This window comes from Ornithodoros turicata, chromosome 6, assembly GCF_037126465.1.
Source record: "Ornithodoros turicata isolate Travis chromosome 6, ASM3712646v1, whole genome shotgun sequence".
NCBI lineage: Eukaryota > Metazoa > Arthropoda > Arachnida > Ixodida > Argasidae > Ornithodoros > Ornithodoros turicata.
The window spans coordinates 21,080,328-21,108,314 of NC_088206.1; the positions used below are offsets into that span (position 1 = coordinate 21,080,328).

At 44.4% G+C, this 27,987-nt stretch overlaps 2 protein-coding genes across 7 annotated transcripts in view; one reads left to right on the plus strand and one right to left on the minus strand.

The window, feature by feature from the left end:
* Positions 1 to 138: 138 nt before the first annotated feature.
* On the minus strand, positions 139 to 27,582 carry LOC135396395 (ATP-dependent RNA helicase DHX30-like). 6 transcript variants are annotated; one of them, XM_064627341.1, is made up of 17 exons: positions 27,469 to 27,582; positions 25,035 to 25,133; positions 23,005 to 23,135; positions 22,727 to 22,940; positions 18,694 to 18,965; positions 17,920 to 18,140; positions 16,339 to 16,549; positions 12,348 to 12,575; positions 11,779 to 11,925; positions 8,328 to 8,553; positions 7,078 to 7,391; positions 5,340 to 5,548; positions 3,564 to 3,654; positions 2,856 to 3,006; positions 2,555 to 2,777; positions 746 to 938; positions 139 to 643 (listed from the first exon to the last, which is right to left on the minus strand). In XM_064627341.1, exons 1-17 carry the CDS (start codon positions 27,524 to 27,526, stop codon positions 353 to 355), a joined length of 3,279 nt encoding a protein of 1,092 aa, XP_064483411.1. In that variant the 5' UTR covers positions 27,527 to 27,582; the 3' UTR covers positions 139 to 352. The 6 variants fall into 6 exon arrangements, with proteins under 6 accessions (XP_064483411.1, XP_064483413.1, XP_064483410.1 ...); XM_064627343.1 differs by lacking the exon at positions 27,469 to 27,582 and adding an exon at positions 26,051 to 26,608 and having other exon boundaries at positions 8,328 to 8,424; XM_064627340.1 differs by lacking the exon at positions 27,469 to 27,582 and adding an exon at positions 26,051 to 26,606.
* LOC135396396 (ATP-dependent RNA helicase DHX30-like) overlaps positions 26,491 to 27,987 on the plus strand; it is a 51,629-nt gene continuing 50,132 nt past the window's right edge. Inside the window, exon 1 of the mRNA XM_064627346.1 lies at positions 26,491 to 26,595. The gene's annotated coding sequence lies outside the window, so the exon portion shown is untranslated. The remainder of the gene's footprint in view (positions 26,596 to 27,987) is intronic.

Here is a 27,987-nt window from a genome sequence, read left to right on the forward strand (position 1 = left end):
ATAGGGTACCATGCTGACCAGCTTCTGAAGAAATTCTGTACTCTGGGAAGCATTTTTTTAGTGCATTTCATACAAAATTGCTGCTAAGGTTTCGCTGTTTATTGTGCGCATTAGTTTCGTGGTAGAATTGAACTAAGGTAAATTTACAAAATATTTTTATTTGTACATGTACAACCTATCACAAATAAAAATTCAACACGGCGCATAACTTTTGTCAATTTATCACTCTGTACGGCATGATGCGAAATACGGAAGTAAAGTTCTGCCACGTACAAATATACTGCGAGATAGTTTGCGAATCTTGCAAACTAGCCACACGAAAAATAAATACGTATCAGAGCAGAAGGCACCGTCAACTCCGCTCTGCTGATTCTTCGGGGCCAGCTGCTAGAATGTCTACAGTTGCCTGAATTATTCTAGGCCAGAGGCAGTGTTGCAAGTCTGAAATGACGTTATTAGACTGTGACACTGCTCTGGGGAGGAGGTGCAGCTCGACAAGATAGAGCAACATGTTCCTCCACCTGGCGATGAGGAAGGCGTCCCTCCGCGAACACCGGAACGTCAACTCCTCGTGGCCATCGATGGTCAGTATCTTGCTGTCTGTCTGGGAGCAGAACCCCTCTTGTGCATCAAAGATGACATCCTTATGATGAAAACAAAAAGTGCTTAGGTAATTGCTATCAAAGAATGGCTGGCTAGTCTACGAAAAGGCATCAAAAATTTTGTGTTGCGCAATATACGCTACCTCAACAACCTCGAGACCCAAGCCAGCAAATAGTAGGATGTGCAGAGACGAAACCTCGGTGGCATCGTGCACGATAATTCTTTGCCTGTCAAAGTGGCACATAGCACTCGAGTAAACAAGCCAAGAATGTTCTTTTGCCTGGCTGCTTTCTTGAATAATCGACCCCTCAGAAAGTACTGCTCTCCTTCCATGGCTGAAAAAAGAAGATGGCAAAAAAATAAAAATAAATAACAGTACCGTAAGCAGTACAGCTACCAAAGGAAAACACTGGAGACATCTTAAAAGGAGACTTCGCGACAACTGGAAAAGAAAAAAAGAATTGTTGTATATTGGGCCGTGAATGCCCTTCATAATTTTCTTCTTTGTGTGATGCATTATGCTCAAATATCGAGTAAGAGGAACTGAAAGCAAAATGTCGAGATGCAAATAAAACGGTCTCAGGAGGGTCACATGCAGGAAAGGGATGTAGATGACCGCAGTGTAATCGGTGCAGAGTCTAGAGGACGTAATCACGTTTCCCGTGGCGTGTTCCAAGCTGGTGCATGTGCGGCATCAAGGCAAATGACTAGCAATGTACCGAGACCAATGGCGGAGCATATCACCCGACGAAGCGTCACTGGTATGCCAAGGGTAAGGCCCTCGGTTTTCTGCTGCGGCAAATTCAAAATTCCGTGGCACTGACTCGTAAATTCTGCGATTTTCTGCAGCGAGCACTCAAAGGCTGCTTGAAACAGGAAACACCCTATTTTCTTGGATAATGGGGGAACAAAAAATATTTTGTAAAATTACAGATTCAAGGCACTGTTATGGCTCAGCATTACATACATGATATCTTGTGTTCTCCTCTGATGCAGTCTGTCGCATGCAACCATTTTATACCTGCTGAAAAATCTTTCAGCATCTGCAGAGCTTATAGGGATCTTTATAGGAAGGAGTTCACAATATATGCCCTGGGGAAGTTACATCTCTAGGACACCCTTTTTTGCTCCTGGGCTGTAGAGTCTTTGAAGGCAACCTCACAAATCAAAATCCCATACTGCCACCGCTCTGAACACGGGAGGGATGCCGCTCCTTCTTCAGTATGCACAGTAAACTTGGGCTAACGTTAGACTACAATCTGTCTGTGTTTGTCCTTCAGCATAAACAATTTCGTAAAGCAGGCTTCAATTTTGTAGAGCAGGCTTCACCTCATGGAGGGAAGCGTCAGGTGAAGCCCACTTTCGGGAGGTGTCGTTCGTATTCGGCAAATAGTCGAATATCCGGAAACCTGAATATTGGGTATTCGATTCGTGAATGGAATACTTCGAGTGACTGATATTCGATTTGAATTCGAGAACTCTAATATCAGCACACCCGCAAAAATAAGGGATTCCGTGAAATTCTGTGCCAAACGAAGGATTCCGTGATTAATTCGGAATTCCGCGAAATTTTGCGGAATCGTGAAAACCTGAGGGCCTTATCCAAAGGGTGCCACTGAGAAGCAGGTGGAAGTCACAAGAAAGGTGCGGGACCACAATGTACTGCAACCAGGATGCGGGTGTTGAAGCTCACAGGTGCAGGCTTGTAGCCCTGTACATTGGTCGAGATACTACAACTCGAACTAAAGGCAGTTGACCACGTGCTTCACTGAGCACCACCTCCTTGTGGCCGTTGGAGGACAACATTAACGAATGGTGCTATGGGAGTGGATCACCATTGCCGCCTCTTGTGTTTATAAGATGCGTGTCCCCGTAATTGCACGAAGACAGTGAATTGATACAGAGAGTACAGAGAAGCTGCAGATGGTTACTGGTGCACGAGACAACTTACAGGCCAACAAAGTCTCTGGCATTCTCCAGCAGTTGTCCTTTGCGAATGGCTCCAAATTGGGAACGCAAAATGTTTGGGTAGAATGCCGCCGTCAAAACAGCAGCCAACAGTGCGGCGTTCTTAGCGTAGGTATTTATGGGGTGCTTCCAGTCCCCCATTTCATCCCTTGTGCAAGCCACTAGACGAGCATGCGAAAGGTTCCGTAAGTAGTCCAGCTTGAGACCTACCGGTTGCAGAGAGGAACTTTGTCTTAAGGCCATTTTAGACAGGGGGACATCTTAGAAGAATTTCAATAACTTACGTTTACTGTATTCCAGGCTGAAGGTGTTCACCCCGAGGCTGTGGCAGAACATGCTTTGGTCCACAGAATTTATCTTCGAATCCCAGAAGGAATAGATTTTCATCAGAGCAACGTGATCACTGGTTTTGGTCTGGTCAAGCGTCAACTTTGCCTGCACAAATAAAGATGTACAGAGTATGTCTACAAATAGGAAAACGTGTTTTTTCCACAACATTTTTTTTCCCGATTCTCACTAGCCCCTTATTGAGTCAAACAGTAGTGTTCTTTTTGTCTAGCAAGTGTTCAGACCAGTGGTAGTGGTGCACATACATGGTGCTTACATACATAAAGATGGTCATCCATGGGTAGAACCAGACCCTGGCCCTCACTTTGGGAGGCCTTTTCATTGTCAAAACGCTTAACTGGGGACGGGGGAGGGGAAAAACCAATGTATAATCTGATGTGTTTTTTTTTTTGTGTGTGTGTTAGCTGCCCATAGCGCATGGTTGTATCTTTAACGGTAGCTCTCACAAGTCTATATGTAACAATACTCAAGAAACTGCGAAACCCCTGTCCAGAAGAAAGGGCAAGAAAATATGGCCCTTGTTCCTCTAGCTTGCCTCTGAAGGGGAAGGGGATCCAGGCTGAGGGCACTGACTGACACGAACAATAGCTTATACAGTTACAGTCTAGGGAATAAATACAAACAGGCTGGTAGAGTAAATTTACCTTTCTAGAGTCCACATTGCTTAGACGACTGGAAAAAAGGTCTAAATCCTCTGACATAAGGGCAGCGAGTGATGCAATAGATTTGACACACCTGAATAATAAAACAATTTGTTTATCGTTAATCTTTTGAAGAAATGCGTTATTCTCTCTAAACTCGAAAGGAATGGTGGCCAAAGCTGTACAAATGCACCAAGATAGGGGCTCTTTTCCTGCAGGGCTTTGACTGTGAGAGGACGATCGCAGAAGCACGTGCACCATGCACATTTTTGCTGCTCGCCTCGTTGAGTCTTCCCTAAATGGACTGACTCACGGGCTTTGTCCGGAGGGTGGGAATTTTTCCACAACGCTAAGAGCACTTTAAATATCCAGTCAACTGAATTTGAGCTGACCAAATGCTACTGCACTACAATCAGCAGTAAGAGGAAAATTCATGCAATGTTGCTTTGTTGGTTGGGGACATTGCTAAAGAACCTGATGCAGTTGCGATGCTGATTCATTGAACAGAGTATCATTAGAACCTGGGTTTTAGGGTTAAAGGGGCAATAAACAGGTATACAAGGTGCACTTTTTTTTAATCGGTTGTGATACGTTGCTGACTGACGGTGAACGTTTTTCAAAAATTGTTGTCGCAAAAAAACTAAATAATGGCTCCAAACCGACCGAATAATCACTGCACTCTTTCGCGCTCATGACCCGCCTTGCGATGCCAAAGCGACAATAGCCACACGTCATTTTGACGTCGCGTACCATCAACCATTCAAAATGCCGGACACTTATACATTGATTTTTTTGTAATATCGGGAAGTTAGGTGAATTCTAAACGTCTTGCCACTTGTGAGCCCCAATGTAGCCAGATGAAATTGTACAAAAAGCCCGCAATGCCGCATTGCATGTGCGCATTATGTTTTCAGTGTTGTATTGCTCCGCGACGTCACAGAGACGCTCCCGCAACCGGTTCCTTCGCGAGCTGCCGCTTGTCTCAGTGGGGCCTGTCATTGGCTGGGAGATCAAAATCTCCCCTACCCCCAGTGCCTGGAATGCGGTGTCGATATACGTTAGAACCTGGTGACGTGTCCCCATTCCAAGGATGAAGGAGAGGCTCACGGGGATTACGCTCTATGAATGGCATTGTTTCGTGGTAAAGATGCTCCCTAGACGTAAATGAATTTCATATTTTGATATCATGAGCAGCCATGTTTTTTCATAGAGCACAATAACTGGAGAATGTTCGTTGAGCTGTTTAGTGCCCCTTTAAACCCGTCAATACCCATTTTTACCCCCAATCTTCTTCATTGTCATTTAGGGTAAAAAGCAATTCAGCTACCAATACGGGTTGTAGAGAACGCTAAGCATTGTGCATTCAGCGTCTCGTGTTCATCTTAAATGAGAGACAAGCTCTTTTTTTATTTTCCACCCGTATACCCATGTAGCCTGATTTTGTAGCTCCTGAAATAAAACCCCGACTTTACCACCAATTTTAAAAACACAAAGCCTGAAAACACAAAGGTCTAATACTACAATGCTATACTGTGGCCTAAGTGGTCAAGGAAAAGTTGTAGTGGATGAGGCAATTAAACACAATCAGTGGATGAGGCAATCAAAGGGTGTGGGTTCAAATCCCACTGCATTTTCCTCAACTGCCACAATTCAACTGGTCAAGGGAAGCACTGCAGAAAGTTACCCATGTCACAAAAAGTGTCTCACTGCTCTGTTTCATTGCAAATTTAGAAGTAGTACTGCAAATCTTATACCTTCCTTAAAATATGTCACACTTACCTAAATAGTGTTGCATAAATGAGACCCTTGGACAGCTGCGGTGCCATGGGAAAAAGGACGGCACAGTTTCCCAGCTCTGTCAGTTCCCCCGACTCATCCATTAAGCCCATTGCCTGAAGGTCCTGTATGGCCTTGCAGATATTCTCTGCAGGTGGGGGATCAAGTGCCTGGGACAGTACCAGCTCCACTTCAGACCCAGGGCAGAACAGCTGTTGAAAGTAAAGGTGATGCCCATGTCAGTGTGTACCAGTTGCATCTAAGACTGCGCTAAGCATAGATGAGATATGAATAGGCACTTGTGTTTTGGGGATTTATGTTACGGACGACGGGGGGCAGGGCACAAATCAGGTAAAAGTGGCTGACATCTTGTGAAAGAGCAATTTTATTTTTGTGTGCAAGATAAGAGGAGTGCTTCCCACATTTCAGGTGAACATGATACGAACACGACACGAATGTCCGACGACTGTACACTTAATGAATGGTTACCTCGGGACATGAATAGTTTGCAAGTGATCATTAAGGCCCCGGGCTTTCCGCGATTCCACGATTCCGCGAAATATCGCGGAGATATCGCGGAATCCGGAATTCATCGCCTAATCCTTCGTTTGGAACGGAATTTCACGGAATCCCTTATTTTTAGGAGTGCGCGGATATTGCAGTTCTCGAATTCCAATCAAATATCAATCACTCGAAGTATTTCATTCGCGAATCGAATACCCAATATTCGGATTTCCGAATGTCCGACTATTCGCAGGATATGAACGACACCTCCCGAAAGTGGGCTTCACCTGACGCTTCCCTGCATGAGGCGAAGCCTGCTTTACAAAATTGCCCATGCTGCAGGCCTAGCACAGACAGATTGCAGTTTAGCATAAGATAACGTTAGCCTAAGTTTATTGTGCATACTCCGCCTACGGAAGGGGCGGCGTCACTCCCGTGTGCAGTTTAGCGGTGGCAGTGGGGGATTTTGATTTGATGTTTGGGAGTTTGCCATTAAAGACTTAAATAATGCCTACAGCCCAGAAACAAAAAGGGTGTCCTAAAGATGTAACTTCCACAGGTTACGTATTGTAAGCTCCTTCCTTTAATCTTCCTATAAAGTTCCTATAAACTCTGTAGATGCCGAAAGATCTTTCAGCAGGTATAAAATGATTGCAGGCGACAGACGGCATTCTTCATCAGACGAGAATACAAGATATCACGTACGTAATGCTGAGCCACAATAGTGCTTTGAATCTAATTTTATAAGATAATTTTTGTTCCCACATCATCCAAGAAAATAGCGTTCCCCATTTCATGCAGCCGTTGACTGCTTGCCGCGGAAAATCGTGGAATTTACAAGTCGGTGTGCCACAGAATTTTGAATTTGCCACAGCAGAAAACCAGGGGCCTTAGCGATTGTTCTGATGTGTGACATGATATCTCCCGAGTATCAGATAGCTCAAATTTCATCAGCACTTTACACAGCAGAACATGACATCGTTTGAGAAGATTGTGGTTCAAGTGACTGCGAAAAATGACTTGATTCCAGGGCACTGATTTAGACATTTTGCCTCCCCCACCATCCCCTCTAAGGCACTATGTTTTTGGATTCAAAACAGCGTGTTATCAGGAAGTAAATATGGCAATACAGTGGGTCTCTTTAATGCTCTTTAAGGGTGACGTATACTAATACTACAAAGAAATACGAAGACAAAGCTACTTTCTCTAGAAAGAAAACAGTAGACCTGCATGATACCTTGCAGCTGAGTACTACGTTGGGTAGTGCCACACGCAACATCTCTGGCACAGAAAACTCTGGCCGCTGCACAGCGTTGCTCTCCCTGAAGAGAAAGTAGCATTCCCCGGGGCAGAGTCGTCCAGCACGTCCCTTACGTTGTCGCATGCTTGATCGTGACGTCTCAAATGTGTCCAATAATGGAACGCCCAGACAGCTATCGTATCTCTGCTCTCGGTGCAGGCCAGTGTCCACCACGTACACCACATCATCAACAGTAATAGACGTCTCGGCAATATTTGTGGCGAGGATGACTTTCCGGACGTTTTCCAGTGCTACACAGAGAGGCAGTGACATTGAAAAATAAGAAATAGAGGGATGGGAGGGAGTTTTGTACCACCAATTCATCAATGTATTGCACAACTATACCCATGTGTAACTTAGTGTTAGACGAGGGAATCAAACACAGAATGCCGAAGCACAACACGAGCCTCACAACGCCCAGTCACATACTTCGACTGAATATTGGCAGTAGAAGAAAAGGCACCAGACGAAATGAGAAATCGACGGATGTGGGTTCGAATCCCACTGCTAGTGCCTTTTCGTCTGCTGCCACATAACGGAACATTTTGTACTCACAAGTGCTGAGTAATCACCTATGAACTTCAACATCACATTAACTCTGAAATATATGTATCATAGAAAACAGGTGACACACAGGGACCAGGAACCCTAGAATCCTCCTGAAAAGTTTTGTTATTGCAGTTTCCTCCCTCATAAGACCATAGTTCCTTTATTAATTACTAGCAGCTCAAGTTTTAGGGTTTTGACCTGATTCTTCCCTGAATTTGCACCCCGAATTGAAGGTTGCCTCTTTATTGTGAAACCCGATTTTTACCCGACAAATCGCCCTTAAAGAGAAGTCTGTAGGAATGCACAGCAAGTTATTTGGCAGTAAATGCAGTTACATCACCGTTTGCACCAACCAGTACAGTTAGTTTGAGTAACTGAGCCCAATTTCTCTCCAAATTTGCATGAATTTAGAGCACACGTTTATTTACCCGATTTATGCCACCCGAATTTGGAAAAAATATTTCCCGAAAACTTCAGGCTCTATTGATTACCAGCAGATTTCAAGCAATCAACTGTCCAGCATACTGTCACATCTGCTGTACTTTCCCAAATACAACAGCCATCAGACTTCAGAGTCTCTGACGTCTGCAGTCAGTCAATACAGTCAGCATTATCCTTTCTGGCAAAGGTGTACTTACTGTCAGGTGGACTGCTAAATATCATCCACTGATCCTCATGGCGCAACTTGGAGTGTAGTGGCAATATCCAGCTGTGAGCATAGGGTGGCAGCATCCTCTGCAACTCTCTCATGACATACATGATTTCATTCCACCCAGGCAAAAAGCACAGTATGGCACCAGGTGCCCGGTGGTAATATATGTACTCCACAACCTGTGCCACTAGCTTCATTGGGGCTGTCAAGTCCTTTTGGGAAACGAAACTACTTTAAGAAAGCTGAATACCACATGTATTCTAGTAGACGGGGGCACACAGTTAAGAAGATAACTCTACTGTAATTCTAGAAACCGCTGTGTCAACTGGCGCTAGTTTCATATTCCATGTTCCCATCATGCAGCAATGGAGCAACAGTAGCAACATGCACCAACAAAGGTCTGAAAAGGTCAAACGTAGATCAAGAAGGTCAAACAAAGGAACGGTACGCTGTCACCTCCATTATGTACTGAAACCCTGCAAAGCATGTTTGCCTTAGCATGTCCAAGCCTTTGCTGAAGCAAAAATTTGACAAGCTTTTGAACAGAATGCAGAAGAACAGAAAAGACGAAAGCAACAGAGTGTTCTCTTGCAAAACATGAACAAGCTTTTGTAAACTTTGATATATGCAAGTGCAATGCCAGGAGCCCTATTCCGAGCCGTTGTCGAGCGCCAGCGACGGTGTCGATAGAGGAGTATCGATAGAAGGCGATTACGAGCTCCAGGAGCGACATCTGCCAGTTTTGGTATTCCCATGTCGCTTTTAAAGGGACGGTCTCGTACAGCCGGGGCGATTCCGAAACTTAGCCAAAACTACCTTCACGACTACTGTACACATACAACCGTCAAAGTTTCATTCAGAATAACCAAGTCATTTCCGACAAATTTGTCGAAACGTGCCGTAATAGCAGACGACGAAACCTGGGCTTCACTCTCATGCATGACGTCGGCCTGCGGGTACGTCGCGTTGTCATGGCAATTGGAACCTGCAGGAGGACCTTGGGTTGAGTCATCCCCTTTACTCTCGAAATGGGGACATCAGACCTATATCTCTGCGAGCGGAGAATGTGGTCCGTACATTGACTGTGGGGTCTCCGATAATGTGGCGCATAATCGGATACCTGGAAGCTAAGTCACGTGTTTTCTTTCTGCGAATATTTAATGCGGCTGCTAAATAAACACGCACTCCTCCTCCATGTATGTCGTCAGTAACACTTCATTTCAAAACATGATCAGTGTGCAATGGGAAGTGTAATGGAAGCGCGTAATACATTTTTGGTCGGAGCTGTAATGTAACCGCGGATGCTGATGGCCGGAGACTTCAGATTTGCAATTGTGGGTGGGGTTGTCCTGAGACTTTTAACTTGCCCCTGAGGATTAACATAGTTGTTCTAAACCACCATGTGGGCCACTTCTTAGAATGTGCGCTTTTCGCCTGAGAACTGAAAGAAAATGTACGAGAGTTGCCGCAGAACCAAATCACTTCTGAAAGTCATCTGCTCACGCCGGTGCACTAGCGAGCGCAAAAGCAGACGATTTCTGTACCCTATCACGGACTTTCCCGCAGGGCGACGTAGCCGTTCTTATTGCTGCCAACACAGATCGCACCATGCTCTGCAATCTTTATCAATTTAATATCAATGACATGCTTTGTCGCGTAAATTTGCAGTACTATTCCGTTTTCAACAAAGGGCAATCGGATGATACACTTTATGAGAGGAGCTGGGGGTACGAGACCGTCCCTTTAACGACAGTGCGCTTGGTATGTTGACTGTCGTTAGAGCTTAAGACGTCTGGGAGACGAGACGCCGCACTCTCAGCCAATAGCGCACCAGGAGGAGAATCACGTGGAATGCCTTGTTTTGGAAGCAGACGACGACACGTTGACGATGGCGAACTCTCGCGCTTCTCGCTCAACACACAACTAATGTGAAATTGTCTTGCAGTTCGTGATGGAGCACCGCAATTTATTCGCAGGCCTTTTGCTGGCGGCATACACGCAATTAGACAGACAAAATGAGTGGTCAGAATTAGTCGGGATATTAAATTCCCAGCGAAGGAGCTGTCAGGACAGTCGACAAGTGGAAAAATGTAAGCTTTAGGCAGACCTTTGCATATTGTGCTGATAACCTGGACATGGATGATAGTGAGGTATAGCTCCGCGGTGAAGCAGTTTCACGAAACTTTTTATTGAATCTTTCGTGTCTCATTTGATACAAACGCGTTGTCGCCCGATCGAAACCCCGGCGCCAACCGTGGCCACGTTGATAGGAGTCACGCGAAGTAACTTGCAGTCGCTCTCGCTCCGCTAAACGACAGTATGGCCCCATCATAACGACATGGTGGAGGCTGTCGTTCCCATGAGCGACACCAGTCGTTTACGGGCGACGCGTTTGGAGCGCAGGGAATACCAAATTCTCATCGCTAGCGTTACGTTTGCGTCACGTACCACATGCGCTCGCTCCCGAACGACACATTCGCGCTTCCGACATAGCTCGGAATAGGGTCGCAGAGTTCTGCAGTGCTTGTGTCTGCCTATATCCCTATCCCCTACTCTTTCCTGCTGTCCTCTCTCATTCTGTCCACATCTGTATGCCACTCATAGCTGCAGTTGCGTCGCAGCACTAACGCTAATTAAAAAAAAAAAAAATTAAATAAGAATGCCCAAAAAGAAGCATTAAAGTGACCCCCCTTTTTTTGTTGTGGCATATTCTGCACCGAAGAAAAAGAGTTCCTGCGCAAGAACAACAAGCGCAGGTGACCTCCAATGCGCAAGCGAGCCAGGCCCCAGTTTCGCATATTTCTAAAAAATTATCCACCCCTGGAAATAACGTATCAGAGAATGAAGGAGGTAGGAGGGTACGTCGTGATGTAGCCCATTAAAGCAGGTATAAGTGAGTTGAGAAGAAACAAACAAAGAAGTGAGGCACAGGGACTTTTCGATGTCACACGACGATCGTGTCGGATGTCTGCGACTGTTTTCTTCCACTGTTTTGTAAATTTGATAGCACAATGACAATACACTGCACAGCTTGACGAATGACACAGGGTTTTGAACCATGTCAAACGTCACCTCGCTGCTCCTTTAAAATATTTCCTGTGACACAGACAAGGATAAAAAGTACCACAATATAGCGTTACTTTGTCCTCCAATATTTTCCCTTATGTGTGAACCTATGAGCCTAGATTTTTGCTATAAAACAGATATCACGTCCAACAGGCACAGACAAAACATCTTCCATCATCTCCAGACTTGTTTCTTTAAATAAGCAATCGTCGTGTTCCTTGGGAATCCTACTCCTGCAGCTTGTTGCAGGAACCTACACTGGCACCGTAGCATTTCTGTATGCCCCACATAGTTCGTAATATCAGCACCTTCATTTGCACACAACATGCATGTAGCAGCAGAGGACGCTAGTTACAGCTGTACAAGCTCACCTTCGAGCATACAATTCTTTCATCCAAGAGGTCTTCCAAATAATACTCTTTCACTGCATGCAGCTTCCCAGGTATTGTAATGATTGGTGCTCCCTCAAAGTAATCCGAAAACTTCTTGGTATTGATTGTTGCACTCATAATAATTACCTGTTACACAAGAAAGTACCAGTTAGGAACAAAGAAAGAGAGAGCAAGTACTATTGTAACGCCTACTCACTGCTCATTCGCTTTTCCGTATATCCCTAGAAGGGCTATCTTGCCCATTTCTTAAATAAATCTTCCTATAAATGGTTTCACCTTGTGGCGCGAAGTGCATGGACATAGGTGGGAATATTTAGCTTACTTGGTTACTTAATGAAATTCAAAAGCATGCTGAAAAACAGAAATATCCAGCAGAATATTTTGGGGAACATTATGCTGAGCCTATTTAGAAGCCTAACTTCTTCAAAGCGTTGGTCGTGAATCAGCACTTGCCTCTAATTCTCTCCTATTTGAGCTTCTCCTCTACCACCTACATAACTAACTTTCCATGACAATGTCTTTGTTGCCTAACAGTTAGTTCTGCTTACCCGTAAGTCTGCATTTCTCTTGATGATTTCTTGAAGCAAAATTAACAAGAAGTCTGTCTCAACGTTCCTCTCATGAACTTCGTCAACAATGACATGAGAGATGCCTTGCAAGCACGGGTTGTTTTGCAGGTGCCGCAACAAGATGCCTGTTGTGCAGAAGAATATGCCCCCACGCTGCTGCAGATTTTCACGCTTCATTCTGACCTGGTAACCCACAGTTTGGCCCACCTGTGTGATGTGCACTCGTCAAATGAAATCCTGCACTTTATAGCTTTTGCTTTCCCATCAGCCTTTTTTTTTAACCCGAAGCATGCACAAATGGAACTGCTGGGAATACCGACTAGCAAAGGAAAATTATAATACTGGGGAGAGTTGATAATATTCAGGAAGGGAACATCAGAAAAATGGTTGAGGATGAACAGAGACAGGATGAGAAATTAATGGCAAGAGAACATGCAAGCCCTGCAACTTATATCAAGTGCCTAGCTTTCTGCAGTGGAAAATTTACTTTTCTGCAAAGTGGAGTTTACAGTATCCAATAGGCAAGAGAAAACAAGCAAAGTGCAGCATTCTCCCAAGATTGCATGTTGCCTCATCCCACATGCTTCTCCAGCCTTTCGTAACATTCCAGTGAGTAAAGAAAACTAGACTAAACTCTCTCAATCTCTCTCTGGGCACTGCTTTCGTTACATTTCCTTTCGTTGCCTCACGTTCAGCCGTGTAAATGCCACCATTATCAGTTGTGTGAGGCATTGTAGTAACACCTGATCCGATTTAACCCAAGAAAATGTCACTGATTGATTGAAATCCTTACATAATTCTGTAGGTACCTAATATTCCACGAAAAACACACGATTCTGAGGGAAACAGCAGGTTCTGCGAAATTTTGCTGAATGGTCATCTAAATGTATATAGACCCTTGTGTTTTCTACTCTTTCACAATCAGGGGTAAAAATCTGGTCAGATTTTTAGGTGTAAAGAAAAAAGAGGAAAGCAGAACATGAGAAGGCCACTGCAAATACCATTGGCAAGTACAAGATGGAAAGTACTATTTAGTGGCTGAGTTTGTGCTTTGACGAATTCAGTTGTCAGTAGTAGTGCAAATTGGGGAGACAAAGGGGTTTTACTGGGACAAAGCCTAAAACATGAGGCTCTAGATCCAGACTACAGAGACAGAATATTGGTAGGATGTGACTTTTTCGGGTTAAACCCGATTCCGCCCGGTTATTCCCCCCCGAACTGACCTCTGACCAATTCGGGTTAAACCAGATTTCTCCCCAAATTCCAGTCACCATGAAATCCTCAAGTGACGTTTCCACTGTAGACGAACAAAGGTCGCCACGTGTAACACATGTAAGAATGGGTCACTTATGTTCCCAGCAATACACCCATGTGTGTCAACACTGTCTATGCCTTCGGGGATTATCGCTGGAAGGTAACGATCCCGCAAAAAAAAAAAGAAAAAAAAGGAGGGATTAGAAAAGGTCTTAATAGACAAGAGGAGGAAAAAACACCCGGTAACACCCTGTAACACCTGAAGGCACAATTATCGCCCGATTTCTCTCCGAATTAGATTTAAAAATAGCGCCCGATTTTTACCACCCGAATCTGAGAAAGGCATTTAACCTGAAAAAGTCACTCCCTAAATATTGGCAACGCAAATTTCAAAACTTTCAGATTAAGTCAGTGTGTGTGTTTGTGACATCCCCTCATTTGCCAGTCATTCCAGGAATGCCAATGTGGCAGAAACATGGGCAACCACCTCTTGGCCAATTAGGAAGTACATGTAGTCAAATGCTCGTTCAACATTTGCAATCATGTGCACACAATTTGTGAAGTTCGCTGAGCAAACAGAGTGGAGAAACCCCACAGTATTGTGGAATAGAGAAGAAGACAAAGAATGAAATATTATGCTTCAAGATGCTGTTTAAAATGCAGTCTAGGGAGACACTCATACATTTCTCCATTCTGTATGTCTCAGATTTCTTACTTCCCATTTCTAAGGGAAGTCCCCAGTTTAATTCTTCCTTCTGTAAGCTGAGATTGTCCACAGTATAAACGTGATTTGACCTTTTGGCAAGATCGCAACCACGGCAAGAACAATGTACCAGACAGTGATGAATGCCCAACTGTACCAGTGTAAACAACAAAGATGCATGAGCTACAAGTGGTTATAAAACTATGCAAACAGCTCACAAATCCCACTGCAATCGATATTATTAAAAAATTACTTTAAATTGCATTTTTTGCATGGTAACGGCTCATCACAGCACTTCTTGTGACCTAATAGAGCAAATCGTTGATCTACCTCAATGAAATTGCTGGGCGGGATCATGTCAACGAAGCAGAACACCGCTGCATGTGCACATTTGTTGAGAGCACAAAAGCATTTTATCTAGCTCTAAATTGATGTGGCTTTGTGTCGAAAGCATTTCCAAGGACAACATACCCGCCAATACTGCGTGAGGCTCCACACCTCTCGATGTTAACAACTTCACCCATTGCTCATCCTCCAAAGCTGTGTAGTCGGCATCATTCTCACTATTGGAACTGCATTGCCCATTAGAACGTGCCTCGTCCATGGATAATTCGTTGACACATGTTTGAGTGGCGACACGCAATTCTTTCCTAACTCACATTTTGGAAGGCACGGTATTTTGCAACGAGGTTTTGCACACACACACACACACACACATTGCATTCTCACTCTAATGCTCATTAAGACTAAGTGTCTTGAACATACCTCCTTAATTTCCTTTAAAATGAAAAAAATTGAGTATTTCTGGTCAATTTTCATAGCTCTTTACCGGCACCCGGGAGAATTCTGATCGCTATGCACGAGTGAACCCTTTCACAAAGATTGTTATAACGATGTCTTGTTTACATGTACATACTTCAATGGGTGTATTTTGTTTCATATTGTTCAATTTGATTGTAATATCGGTTATCGTTAAGATAATAAAAAACAGGCTTGACTGTATTTATGTATTTTTGAGATGACGTCTTCATCTTGACCACTGCTGAGTATGCCGTAAGGGGGTGACACAGGAGGAAGATGAGCTAATGAGCTGCTAGGCACACGCAAATAGAATACACAATTATCTCATAGAATACGGTCCTTGCAAGCCTCCTCTGTCCTAACAACCACATTCATTGAGCACATAATTTGCAAAGACAAGCATGCGCTTCTTAGAATATATCCTGAATTTCAGACAGGTAGACTTCCAGCACCCTGGAAGGTTCCGCGGCGGACTGAGCCCTGGAACCCCCAGCTGTCAGTACAGTCGCTGACCGATTTCTCGGACCCCCGATTTTTCGGACGCGCTCGATTATTGGACTCGTTCGCGGAACGGCCGCGGGTCCCATAGAGTTGATGTATAAGAACTTCCAAAATTTCGGACGCCGTGCAGCTCCGTCGCTCGATATTTTGGACTCTGTTTGCCCAACCCGCGAATTTCTCTCTTGGGGTGACGGAAAATATTGGTATCATCTGAAATTCATATCAAAAGAAATCAACCAACAAAAATATTGAGGTAAAAAAATAGCCAGTGCTGATTGTTCATCTTCCATTCCTCTGAGTAGAAGAGGTCTGTCGTAGCACTTTTGCGTCTTCGTTTTTGGCCAACGGCCCAGCATGTGCTGTCCACCCGCGAGTCGCGCTACAGCGCTGTAAAGCGAGCTACACCTAAAACACGCATGCGTTAGGTGAAACCGACTTGCGGACTTGATGACGGCGATGCTTCTCGTAGTGTACGTTGACGAAATGTCGCTTCGGGAAATAGAAGCTGATGTTATCAGGTAGAGCTGGAAGCACGTTAGGAAAGCATCGATAAATTTTTCCAGCCTACTAGGGCTTAGTAAAGTTTATTTTGAAGCGAAATTCGTTTATTCGGACTGCTTGATTATTCGGACTTTTGCGCAATCCCCGCAGAGTCCGAAAAATCGGACGGAGACTGTATTGTACTGAAGGAACTGCACTAGGTCTACCCACCTTCTCTCCCCTTTCCCAGGCAACACGCTCAGCCATACTAATGGCAGAGATACGGCGAGGTTGAGTCACCACAACATTGCACGAAGGTCCACAGGATACAGCTCCGCAGTCCTCGATGATGTATTGCGGCACTTGGGATGTCTTGCCCGATCCAGTTTCACCAGCGAGAACTACAACTTGGTTGTCTTTTATCGTAGAGAGAATTTCATTCCTATACCATGCAGAAAAAAAAGAAAAAAAGCAATATAGCACCAAACATATGCCAAGTGCCACGGATAATCGTGCCCATACATCGAGAGGTTACCCGTCAAAAAGAACTCATTACGAGTTAAGTTACAGTGTGAAAAATGTAACTAAGTTAATAACGAAGATGCAGCGCACATGAGCAGTTGAGCTAGACCTCGAGTTGCCTGCGAAGGAGGGACACACACTTAGATTGTTTTCGTTTATGTACAACAATTGGAAAGCTTTGCATCTTGCTCCCTGTAGGTGCACAATGATTCAGCTTCATTTCAATGGCAGCAGTTCTTACTTCCTGAATAGAATACTGCCGTTGATTGAATATCACGTTTTATGGCATAAAATGCCCTGAAAGAACTGGAGAGAAAGCAAGAAAATATGTGGATGTGAGTGAAAAGCAAATTAAAAGCAACTTGGAACTTAGCTTAAGTTACTTCGGCAAAGTTACCAGAAAAAGAAAAGAGTACGTCTGAAAGTTACCACGGTGCAAAAGTACAGAGCTAAGTTACAAGTTACCAAAAAAAGGAACTTACCGTATTTTCACGCGTATTAGCCGCGGCTTATGCGCGATTTTTTTTTTCGCAGACGCTCTGCGGCTTATCCGCGGGTGCGTCTTATCTGATGGCTATTTTTCCCTGGTATTTTCCCCATACCCCGTATTAGACGAAAGGGCCGACAGTGCCTCGTGTTTTTCGGAGCAGGACCGCCCTGCCAGTGCACGAACAGTACCGAACAGGGGCAGGTCCACATTCGAATGGACTCCTGGAACACCACTAACTCGTCAATCCACGAAAAAAACGCAAAAAGGGCACAATCCAATCTCAGTAGAACACTACAATTGACCTCCTTTGTTATACATTATGCCGACACCAAAATCTGGACCACAGGGTTTATTGCCTTCCCTACGGTCTCCTTTGTCGGCAGACCCACAGGAAGGGCTCAATACACCTGACATCGGGATAACACATGGTCAGCTAAGCGTAAGTTCTCATTTGACGAGAGCAGCAGCATTCGTGGACACGGGCACGGCAGTTAGAGGTGAGGCATGGCTCCAACGCGCAGGCACAGCTACGACAGCGGCATCAAACTAAAAGTCGTCGACGTCGCGGACAAGTACGAGAACAGGGCAGCTGGCAGGGAGTACGGCGTCGACGAGTGTTGAGCGTCTATATTGATTTTGTTTGTGCATCACTGGTTTAGCGCACAAAGCAGTCGCGTCGTATTACCCGCGGCTTATCTGCAAAAACATTTTCAAAATGTATCTAAGAATGAGTCCTGCGGCTTATCTGCGGTGCGGCTAATACGCGTGAAAATACGGTAGTTACACAACTCTGATCGTACCTGTATTGATAGATAGGCAAAGACTGCCTAGAGCTCCGTATACTCTGTGATGCCACATATCCTTTCTGGCCCTGCGAGGCAGGTCTTCTAAGTCCATACTGCATTTCATAATCAAGCGGATTTCCAGTCATTATGTCCCAGGGGACTTTGTTGTCATCCGCGTCAAGTTCCGCACCATCTCCACTGAACTGACGGATCTCTTGAAGGGAGCTCACTTTCTCCTGTAAAGATATAGGTAAACAAAGTGTATGTAAAAGGGAGAGGAAGAGAGGGAGAGAGGAACATATAAATTTGGTGTCTATCGATTCCTGAAATATTTCGAGAAAAATTAAATGAGAACTTTTTTCGCAATGGCTATAGAAGTTTAATAAAAACCTGTTCAAAGAGGGATGAGAAAAAATGTGTATTTTTTCACATTCGTGACGTTGCCGTAAAATAGAAATGTTTCAGAATTGTTTCAACGTTATTTAATTCATCTCGTCTTCGTCTTTATAGTGAAACCACCCACGTTAAAATCTGTGCGGTGGTTACTAAGAAAAAGCATAGAACATGTTCCATAGGAAATACATTGGGACGGAGAGCTGGTATGCCCCATTAAAGCTTTGGCCCAAACAGATGTGAATTTAAAGCTAGATACTAGAACAAAGATAGCTGGTACCTGGAATGAGCGTAGATAACAAAAATCAGTGCACCATTATCTCTGCCCCGTTTCCCTTCATGCAATATTTATGCCCATGTGAAGACAAGTGTCAACACTTGACCCTTCACCCTCACCTCGAATTCGGATAGGATGTCCTCCATCTTAGAGGCTGCACCAGCCGGCAGCGCAACTTGCACGGGTGCCATAAGTCTCTTTCTCAGAGCTTTTCTTGCTTCCTCTGTGTACATCTTTGGATAAAATTTTCCATCGAGGAAGCCATTATCCCGGAGATAATCGATCAGAGGAATGCAGGCTTGACCTTCGGCTTGTGTCTTCTTCTGACCAACTCCATCAAACACCATTGGGAAAGGCCAACTGACACTGACCCTTGATACCCATTGCCTGCCTGTAAAGTTGTCAAGTCCAAGCTAAACCACCAGGATGGTATTCAGAAAAAAATATTGGGGGGGGGGGGGGCTTATATGCGGACTTTACATAGAGGATATTTTCCACGGTGTTTCCCTCTCCCAAATGCGCTATGTCGAGAGGGGTTTAAACCCACTAACTCCCTCCCCCCTGGCTACATGCCCTGTACACCACTGAGAAATGATGTTATGGCTTTCTAGGATATGCCACAAAATTTGGCACAAGTATTCTTACAGCCCTCATTGATAAAATCTCCTAAACTAGGAACATCGCTTTAGTATTTGTAGACAGAAAGGAAATGCACTTGGGGTGACAGAGTATAATTGCGAAAGCACATCAATTCAATATGCTAGTGATCGGGCAAGTGCATTTGCATTCATTGACTTGGGTCAAAAGTTCATCCAAAATAGTGTAAATTAATCTGAGTGAGAGGAGATGCATATTTCATCTCTTAACCAGCTAAACTCTCGCCCCCCCCCCCCCCCCCCACTCTCTCTCTCTCAAAATTGCTTGGTCCCTGCCCAAATCCTGCCCACCAACACTGTGCCCTATAGGATTTCAAACCTTATTGTGAAAGAGCTCATTATTTCATTCCCCAAAGGTGTTGTTGTTGTTGCACATTTCACATCAATATGCATTTTGCTTCCTCAACAGATCTTACCGCTGTGTAAAAAGAGTTTGGGAAACTGATGATTAATGTCACCAGTCTGATGAGTGACAATATGTGTGCATATTTGGTGAAAGAAATATTGTAAATATGAATGATATCAGGGAGACTGAACTACGTCAGTGCTAGCCAATGGCAGTATGACCCCTGTTTGTACGTTTAAATGTGGATATGGAGGAGGATGTTTGGAGAGAACACATGAAGTGCCTAAACACAATGACAGCAGGAGAAAATTATGCCTCATGGAGCTGTGTCTGCAGAGATGTATAAAGGTGTGCGTGCGTACGGTTATAGCTGTGGATCAACGCGGACAGGAACCGAATGTTTTGAAATCCACGCAAATAACTCCCGCAAAAATGCGCACCTCCATGGTAAGTGCGGATCTTACCCACAAATATTATTTATTTATTTATTTATTTATTTATACCCTCAAGGCATAGCATTACAGAGGGGAGTGGTTACACATGGTTCACAATGATCTTATGAAAGTAATTAGGATTGACACAAAAGGCTGACGACGGAAGGCTGTTCCAATCATTACTGGTACGTGGTACAAATAATTAGTACAACAATGGAGGACTCCTACCTTGAATTGATGGTCAATGCGAGATGAGATGTATGGTGGTGAGGAAAGCAACTGTTCTTTTAAGGTAGGGTTATGAAAATAAATGGCGTGAAAAAGAGATAACCTTGCAATTTTTCTACGTGCTGATAATGGTTCTAATGACAGTGAGGTCTTCATCGAGGATACGCTAGCTGTGCGGTTGTAGTTTGATAAAATGAAACGAGCTGCACGATTTTGGATCGCTTCTAATTCCTCTATTAATGTGGAGTGATCGGGATCCCAGACGGATGATGCGTATTCTAATTTCGGTCGGACGAGGGTTTTATATAGTGTTAATTTGAGGTGAACCGGGCACATTCCAAAATTTCTCCGAATGTATCCAAGAGTGCGGTTTGCGTTATTTGTGACATATTTAATGTGGGATTTCCATGAGAGATCGGTTGTTAATACTATACCTAGGTACTTGTACGCTGTGACTGATTCTAGCTGATAGTTGTTAATGTGGTAGGAACGCGTGGAGCTAATGCGTTGACGAGAAACAGACATGTATTTACACTTGTTAAGGTTAAGTTCCATCCCCCAGTGCCTACACCAAGCAAACATTTGCGATAGATCAGACTGCAAAATAACTGTATCAGCGCTGTTATTAATTTCTCGATATATCACACAATCATCAGCGAACAGACGAACAGGTGAAGACAGGGATTTTGGGAGTTCATTAACATATATTAAAAATAAAAGTGGGCCAAGGACCGAACCTTGCGGAACACCGGAAGTGACCGGAAGGCGACAAGACGCACGCCCATTGGCTATTACGTACTGGGTGCGATTGGAAAGAAATGACTCTAACCATGTTAGTACCTGGAGGTCAAGATTGAGGGCGCGAAGAAGCAAAGAAGTAGGGAATGAGGTACTTTATCAAATGCTTTTGAAAAATCTAGGAAGATGCAGTCCGCCTGTGATCCGCGATCCAAATAGGTGTGTAAGTCATGTGTTAGCGAAATCAGTTGTGTTGCACAGGAAAATGATTTGCGAAACCCGTGCTGTCTAGGCGAAAAGAAACCATGGCTATCTAGATGCTCTGTGAGATATTTAAATATGATATGTTCCAAGATCTTGCAAGATATGCTAGTTAGTGATATCGGCCTATAGTTACTAGCGAGAGATTTATCACCTGATTTATGAACTGGAACTACCTTTCCAATCTTCCAGTCGTTAGGCAGGGTACCGCTTTGCAAAGACTGCTCGAAGAGTTTGGACAGAATGATTGAACTGTACATCTTGGTATTTTTCAAGAACTTTGAATTAATGTTGTCAACACCACATGATGAGGATATCTTCAAAGACTCGATTATTTTGACGATGCCAGGCACACTGATGGCTATCGGGTTCATAGGTGTAAAATTACAACTGGGGTATACATTGGCCAAGTCAGGAATACAACTGGAAAACACTTTGTTGAAAACCTTATTGAAATGGTCGGCACATTCATGGGGAGAGACCGGTTCGCCGCTGGGCAGATGAAGTTCAAATTTATTATGGTTAGTCGCATTCTTAAAAGTATTCCAAAATTTCTTCGGGTTAGATGTAAGCATTGATGGAAGAGTATTTCGAAAGGAGGAGGACTTGGTGTCGTTAAACATTGTTTTGTATTCACTTTCTGCTTGTCGATAAGCAGCCCAGCGGGAACACGAGTTTGACAATCGAGCTGCGCGGTAGACGCTTCTTTTTGCTCCGTAATCTATACAGCCTTCTACTGAACCACGGCGAACAGGGTGATGATTTGATACGACGAAGTGGAATGTGATCATTGACAAGGCGCTGGGTTTCATTTACAAACATGGACCAGTTGACATCAATCGAGCGATTCTCGAAACCATCCAGGAACTTATCCAGAAATGTTTGCAATCCGTTGTTAATGGCGTCATAGTTTGCTCTCGCAAAATCCCGAATTGTCTTGTGGCATTTTCTTGTGGCCCGTGGTTCAGTACAGGTGTTAAGAGTGAAGTGAATCATACGATGATCACTTAGGCCTTCGAAGCAAGTAAGTGATGATACAAGGTCAGGTTCAGTTGTCAACACCAAATCAAGTATGGATGAAGTTGCAGGCGTGATTCTGGTTGGTACATTAACGAGCTGAACTAAGTTAAATTCGGTACACAGGTTAAGGAAACCGTAACTGTCTGATGAGAATGGTACAATGCAAGGTGGTGTGACTGACCATAAAATGTTCGCAAAGTTAAAGTCGCCCAAAAGGAAAACTGGTATCCCAGGATAACGAACAGTAATAATGTTGATTACATCATGTAGATTACTGACAAACGCAGGGTTCGATGAAGGTGGCCGATAACAGATACCAAGAATGACTCTGCGATAACCACACACCACTTTTGACCACACCATTAGTGTCTCTGCCGACATCTCCTAGGAGGAGCCATAACTGAGAGCATGCAATGAACCCAGATTTATACCACTGACAACAAATATCTACTTTTCAAATGTGACTTACATGCATCCATCCTTGTTTCGAATTGTGGCCTGAATTCTGTACTATTTTTTGCCCTGCAGATGTGCTCGTATGCAGCAAGGATAATACTCTTTGCGTGTGTCACATTCTGCTGCACACTTTCCGGAAGAAGCGAGCCCTCACGATCACCAAGACTGCCACGGTTACTTGGCTGGGCAAAAGTTTGAGGCAACAACTTCCCAAGTGCTCCAACTTCCTGTTTGTAAAAATGAGACACGCTGTCATACGCAAACCAGTTATGTGGCATAGTACTGGCCTACCTGTAGCTTGTTATACAGTGCTATCTGCACAAGGGTCTTGGATTCCTTTTTCTTGGCAGCAACCGCAGCAACGCGCAAAGGTTGGGGTAACGTAATTGAAACCTCCGTCTGCCACAAGGCTTTGTCTCCATCTGAGAAGCAACACAAAGCGTGGCAGTGGTTTGCAAATAAGGTTGTGAAGCAACATACGAATAATTTTCAAATATGTGATTGCGCACGTTTTTAGTTTTGTCACAATTTTTGCAGCTACAAGTCGGCATCCTGTACAACTGAATTATCTTCAATTCGTGCGCCGTACGCTCGAGATATACTGACTACTGACTACAACTGTGAGACTACTGCATGTGCTACGGAATTGTTTGTTTTCACACACGCAAGCAGCGTGATTAGAACGTGGATAGCGCAGCGGAAAATAAACAACGCGGAGACAAACGGAAACTCTTGTCTTTGATTGGAAGGTTACTGCCATCCGACGGTTGTCAGTCGTGCAAGGGGTGACTGTTTGGACGGTGCCGGAAAGTATGTCCCCTGGTGATTTCTAAGTGACCTTTATGCCGTTGTGGGTGCTCGTCTAGTAATGGGAACGTAGCTTTAGTAAATATTTGTTATGTTTCACGCTGTACTGCCTTTGGGACTCCCCTCTTTCATAGCCTTGTGATTCAGTCTTGCTGCAAGGCATGCATTAGAGGTCCAAACTTTTTCTTCTTTGTTCTTGCTTACAAGGTTGGGCACGTTTTGGTTGTGCCGTACATATCGTGGAGCTGGTTCCAGTATTCACCTGCAAGATGCACGTAGCTGACGAAACGATGTACTCCTGTGTCACACCTTGTGACACAAAGTGTAGGCCCAGTGTACAACGTCCTCATTAATATTTAGCCCTCCGGCTGGAAAACGTTGCATCACAGAGATACATTTTTGGGTAAGCAATTGCAGCATGCTTCGTAAGTAAACACACACTTCATGTGCAGCCATTGAGCTTCGGGTCACGGTTTTGTAAACATATATGTGTAACTACGGACGAGGGTCCTCCTCCGAAAAATACAAACCATGCTCCATAGGCTACGAAAAGGTGCATTCACTACAACAACATAAAATTTGTGTGGGTGTCTGTAGTGTTGTCCCTCAGTTGCCACTTTGTGTTTACATGATCCTATATAGCCAGCTCTTTTGGCAATAAAGTTCGCTCTGCGGGTGATACATACTGAAGATGCAATCCTCCTTCAGGAAACGGGCTGTTCTTCACCCTCGTTAGGCAGTCAACTCTTGTTGTCCTCCACAGTGATTTCCCCAGAAATTCACTGCTGGGGGGGTGCCGAGCTTTCAAGGGAGGGGAGGGGGGTTATGCTTGGTGAAGGTTCCACTTAAGGAATTTTTCTTAGACATGGAAAGAATCGTGGCACAATGGTGACATCTCTGCAGAGCTTTCCCGTTTTATTTGTACATGTTATTACGTTAGAACACAGTACATTAGAATATAGATTCATTATGAACGGCATTTCAACATTAAGATGCATAATCAAATTGCAAATGGTTCTTGATGATCCACATTGATTTTGCGTGCCCGCAGGCATTTTTGCTCGTATATGCGCGCAATATATGCATTGAACAGTCACTTTCAAATGATTTTGGACAAATGATTGGTACGATCATCTGCATGACTGTGGTCCTACAGCCCAAGTTTGAGAGTACAGGATGTAATTCGCTGCGCCGGACTATATACCAGAACATGTTGGTGGCCGAGCTGGGTGGGGTCACCTGAGAAATTTCAGGGGGGGTGTTGCAAAAATGCAGGGGGGGGGGGGGGGAAACCCCTGGTCCTCCATCATCACCTACTTTCCACCTTTGTCTCATCTCATCACATCTGCAATCAACACGACCACAGCTGCTCTTGATAATAAAGACGGTCAGATAAGCTACCGATGGGTGCAGCGACGTTTGTTTGAAATCTTGATGCTACATACACCATGATATGGTGACCATTATCTGAGTCATTATTGCAACCTACGTACAGTATAGGTTCTTAGAAATACCTTGGATTTGTTTGGTTGTCACAGTCTGCCACGATAGGCCATAGGTCCGTTGTATGTTGCTCTCTATCACAGCAATAATTTTTCGCATATCAGCTACATCTAGGAAAGAAGGGTGCACATTAGGTGGCATTTGTTAGCATAGGTGGGGAGTAACGCGTTACAAAGTAGTGCATTACTGGTAACGCGTTACATTTGTGAGAAAAGTAATGAGTAACGTAACTTCATTACATTTTTACTAACTAACGCATAACGGCGTTATGCGTTACTGTGTGTTCGGGAACATTGCTTCAGCGTCTAAGCTTGAGCGAGGACCGTACCTGCAGAATCCTAGAAAATCCCCAATTTTTTCTATTCATCTTCAGCAATGACAAGAGGGTCACGTCGGCACCCACGAAGGACGCAAAAGAATGATCATTTACCTACTCTGGTTGAGATGTCACCTTTGTTTACCACCTCTATTTTTCACTCTCTCTGGTATTTTTCGGACGAATGGGGCAAAAGTGACAGAAAAATAGCCTCTATCCTCTGAACAAGTAACAAAGTACCAAGAGATTGGCTGTTTGGATTTGTACTGTGTGAGATAAAAGTCTCTATCAACCTTGACAAGGAGCACTCACTGGTCATTAGACGTCCTCTCAGCCAAACGGGCGAAGCTCACAGATGAAAAATTTGATCATCAACTACTTCTGCGTTGCAATAAATCGTATATGTAAGTTGTGTCCATGCGTGGCCCTTGTTTGTGCTCAACATTGCTTGTATTGATTTGCGGAATGCACTTATGTGACTCAACCACAAATGGTATACATATTATGAGGACAACTGGTGAAGTAATGCAAAAGTGACTGCATTACTTATCAGAAGTAACGGCGTTAGTAACGCGTTACCTACTACCTCAACAGTAACGAATAAGTAACGCATTACTTTTTGAAAGAGTAGTGAGTAACGGTAGTGCACTACAAAATAAAAGTAACTTCCCCACGTATGCTTGTCAGTGAAAAAGAAACAAGTTCCCTTACTCTTCGGATCTGCTTTGTTGTGCCGCAGCACCGTGTTGAGGCTTTTGGTGTCAGCGCATATCGTCCGCCTTTGGAAGACAGTCTTACATATTGACAGCACAGCTGCCACGAGATTGGTGTAACTGGTCGCAATGTTTGCGTGCACCATATCCCTAATCGGTTGATTAATACGACACGGGGGACAGGATCACATTCTTATTCTCACATGTTTTCACATTTTTCAAGCGAACCTTGAATGCTCCGGTGACTCCGGTTTCGGCTGCAAGAAATCCGAACAGATCATCCCGCTCGCGATGTCTTCCGCAATAGAACGCGGCGGCGTCGCTGAGGCTGAGTGAAGATGCCACCTCGTGCTGTGGATTTGTAGGGACTAAACTGTACGCAAAAGCAAATATCTGCATTCATCAAATAGCCACGTAAAATGCACAGAAAGCGGGCCAAAGAGACACAATACAGCGCCGAACACGAATGAGAAACGGATACGAACTTGTCGTTACAGCCGCACGTGCAACTGGAGCGTCTTTCGAACGGATCAGCTGTTTCACGTAAGTGAGTTTCTGTGAAATTGTTCTCTAACAACACAAACGCAACAACTTTGTGTGAGGTCTCACGTGAGCAAGGCCGGTACCCATTCGGTTTTGATGTTTCCGTGCGGTAAGAAGCAGAAACCGGCGGATAACGATGACTAGTTGTGGCCATGGCACACCGTGTTCACGAGGTCCATGTGGAAACGAAGCCTCAGGTTCTGCTTAGTTGAGCAACACATCGTGTTCGAAATGTTATTCGTTTTTAGCATATTGCCAACAAATGTGCCATGAATTTTCTTTCGTGAATTGCCATTCTTCACTTGACAGTTTTGCGGGTCATGCAAGCCGCATTTGCCTGATGTGCGTTGAATCAACCCATACGCACATTTCTTACACATGTAAATGGGGCACGGCAACCTGCTCATCAAGCTATGTGTAGGGTATTCTGAACCTTTGACAGTGTAACCGAAGAGGTCTCGATTGCAACATACTTGTCCTATAGGAATGTTTTTAGATTTGGTTAGGCCCTTAGGTGGCAGTGTAACCTACCCCGTTTCCTTGATCCGTTTTCGTGGCTTCAAGGGCAACGGTGAGCAATAAAGGAAAAATTAGCTTCTCTAAAAGGGGTTTACGCCACAAGGGTGGATACTATAGACGCTGTGTGCGCGTACAGGCGAGTCTCTTATGGTGAGCGATGAAGATGGGAGAACCTTTTCCGAACGCCACAGGAGGTAGTCAGTTAATATAATAATTTAGGGTTTTACATCGCAACACCATGATCCACTGGTGTGGGGGACACCCGTGGCTGCGGTCCCCTTACACGTATGCGAAACTGGACACTCACGATCCCTCACGTCATTGGCCACAATTTTCGCGAGCGAGGTACATTACCTCCGGTTTCTTCCATGGTTCTCGCGATGGTCCTCCTGGCTGGACGCCTGTGTGCCATCGCCGTGCGCTGGTTTATATTTTACTTCTGCTTGTTGTGGTTCGCTACCATCTGCAAGGTACACTCTGGGAACGTGCAGTGCTAATGCCAGAGCGCCACGCGGGGAAAAATATTTGAGCACGTGCATCTTGCTCGATATTCGTCGTGCGCGTCGGCAGGATTTTTTCTTGGCCCGTTTGGCAGTGCAAGAAACGGTGGGTTTGGAGTGAGAAAACCAGGAAAGACAACGAATGAACGATTGCAGTTTAATGTCCACGTTCAACGCTCCTAACTGTTACACAGCATAACGCGCTACCAGCGATATTTACTTTAAAATAACAGTTCTGACCTGTCTTTCAAACAAGGCCGCATTTTACGGATCTCTATCGTTGCACTGGTAGCCCTGAATGTTTAATCCTGCGTAGGCGACTATGGTTTTGCATTAGCACTGCATGGACTTTAATGCTTACTGTTCATCAGTG

Excerpts from the sequence above, each read along its gene's own strand:
- LOC135396395 (XM_064627340.1), bottom strand. The coding sequence starts at position 26,198 with ATGGTGCACGCAAACATTGCGACCAGTTACACCAATCTCGTGGCAGCT. Across the intron at positions 12,576-16,338 it reads CCTGGGAAAGGGGAGAGAAG|GTGGGCCAAACTGTGGGTTA; the intron begins GTGGGTAGACCT and ends CACATCACACAG. Across the intron at positions 3,007-3,563 it reads GCAATGTGGACTCTAGAAAG|GCAAAGTTGACGCTTGACCA; the intron begins GTAAATTTACTC and ends TTATTTGTGCAG.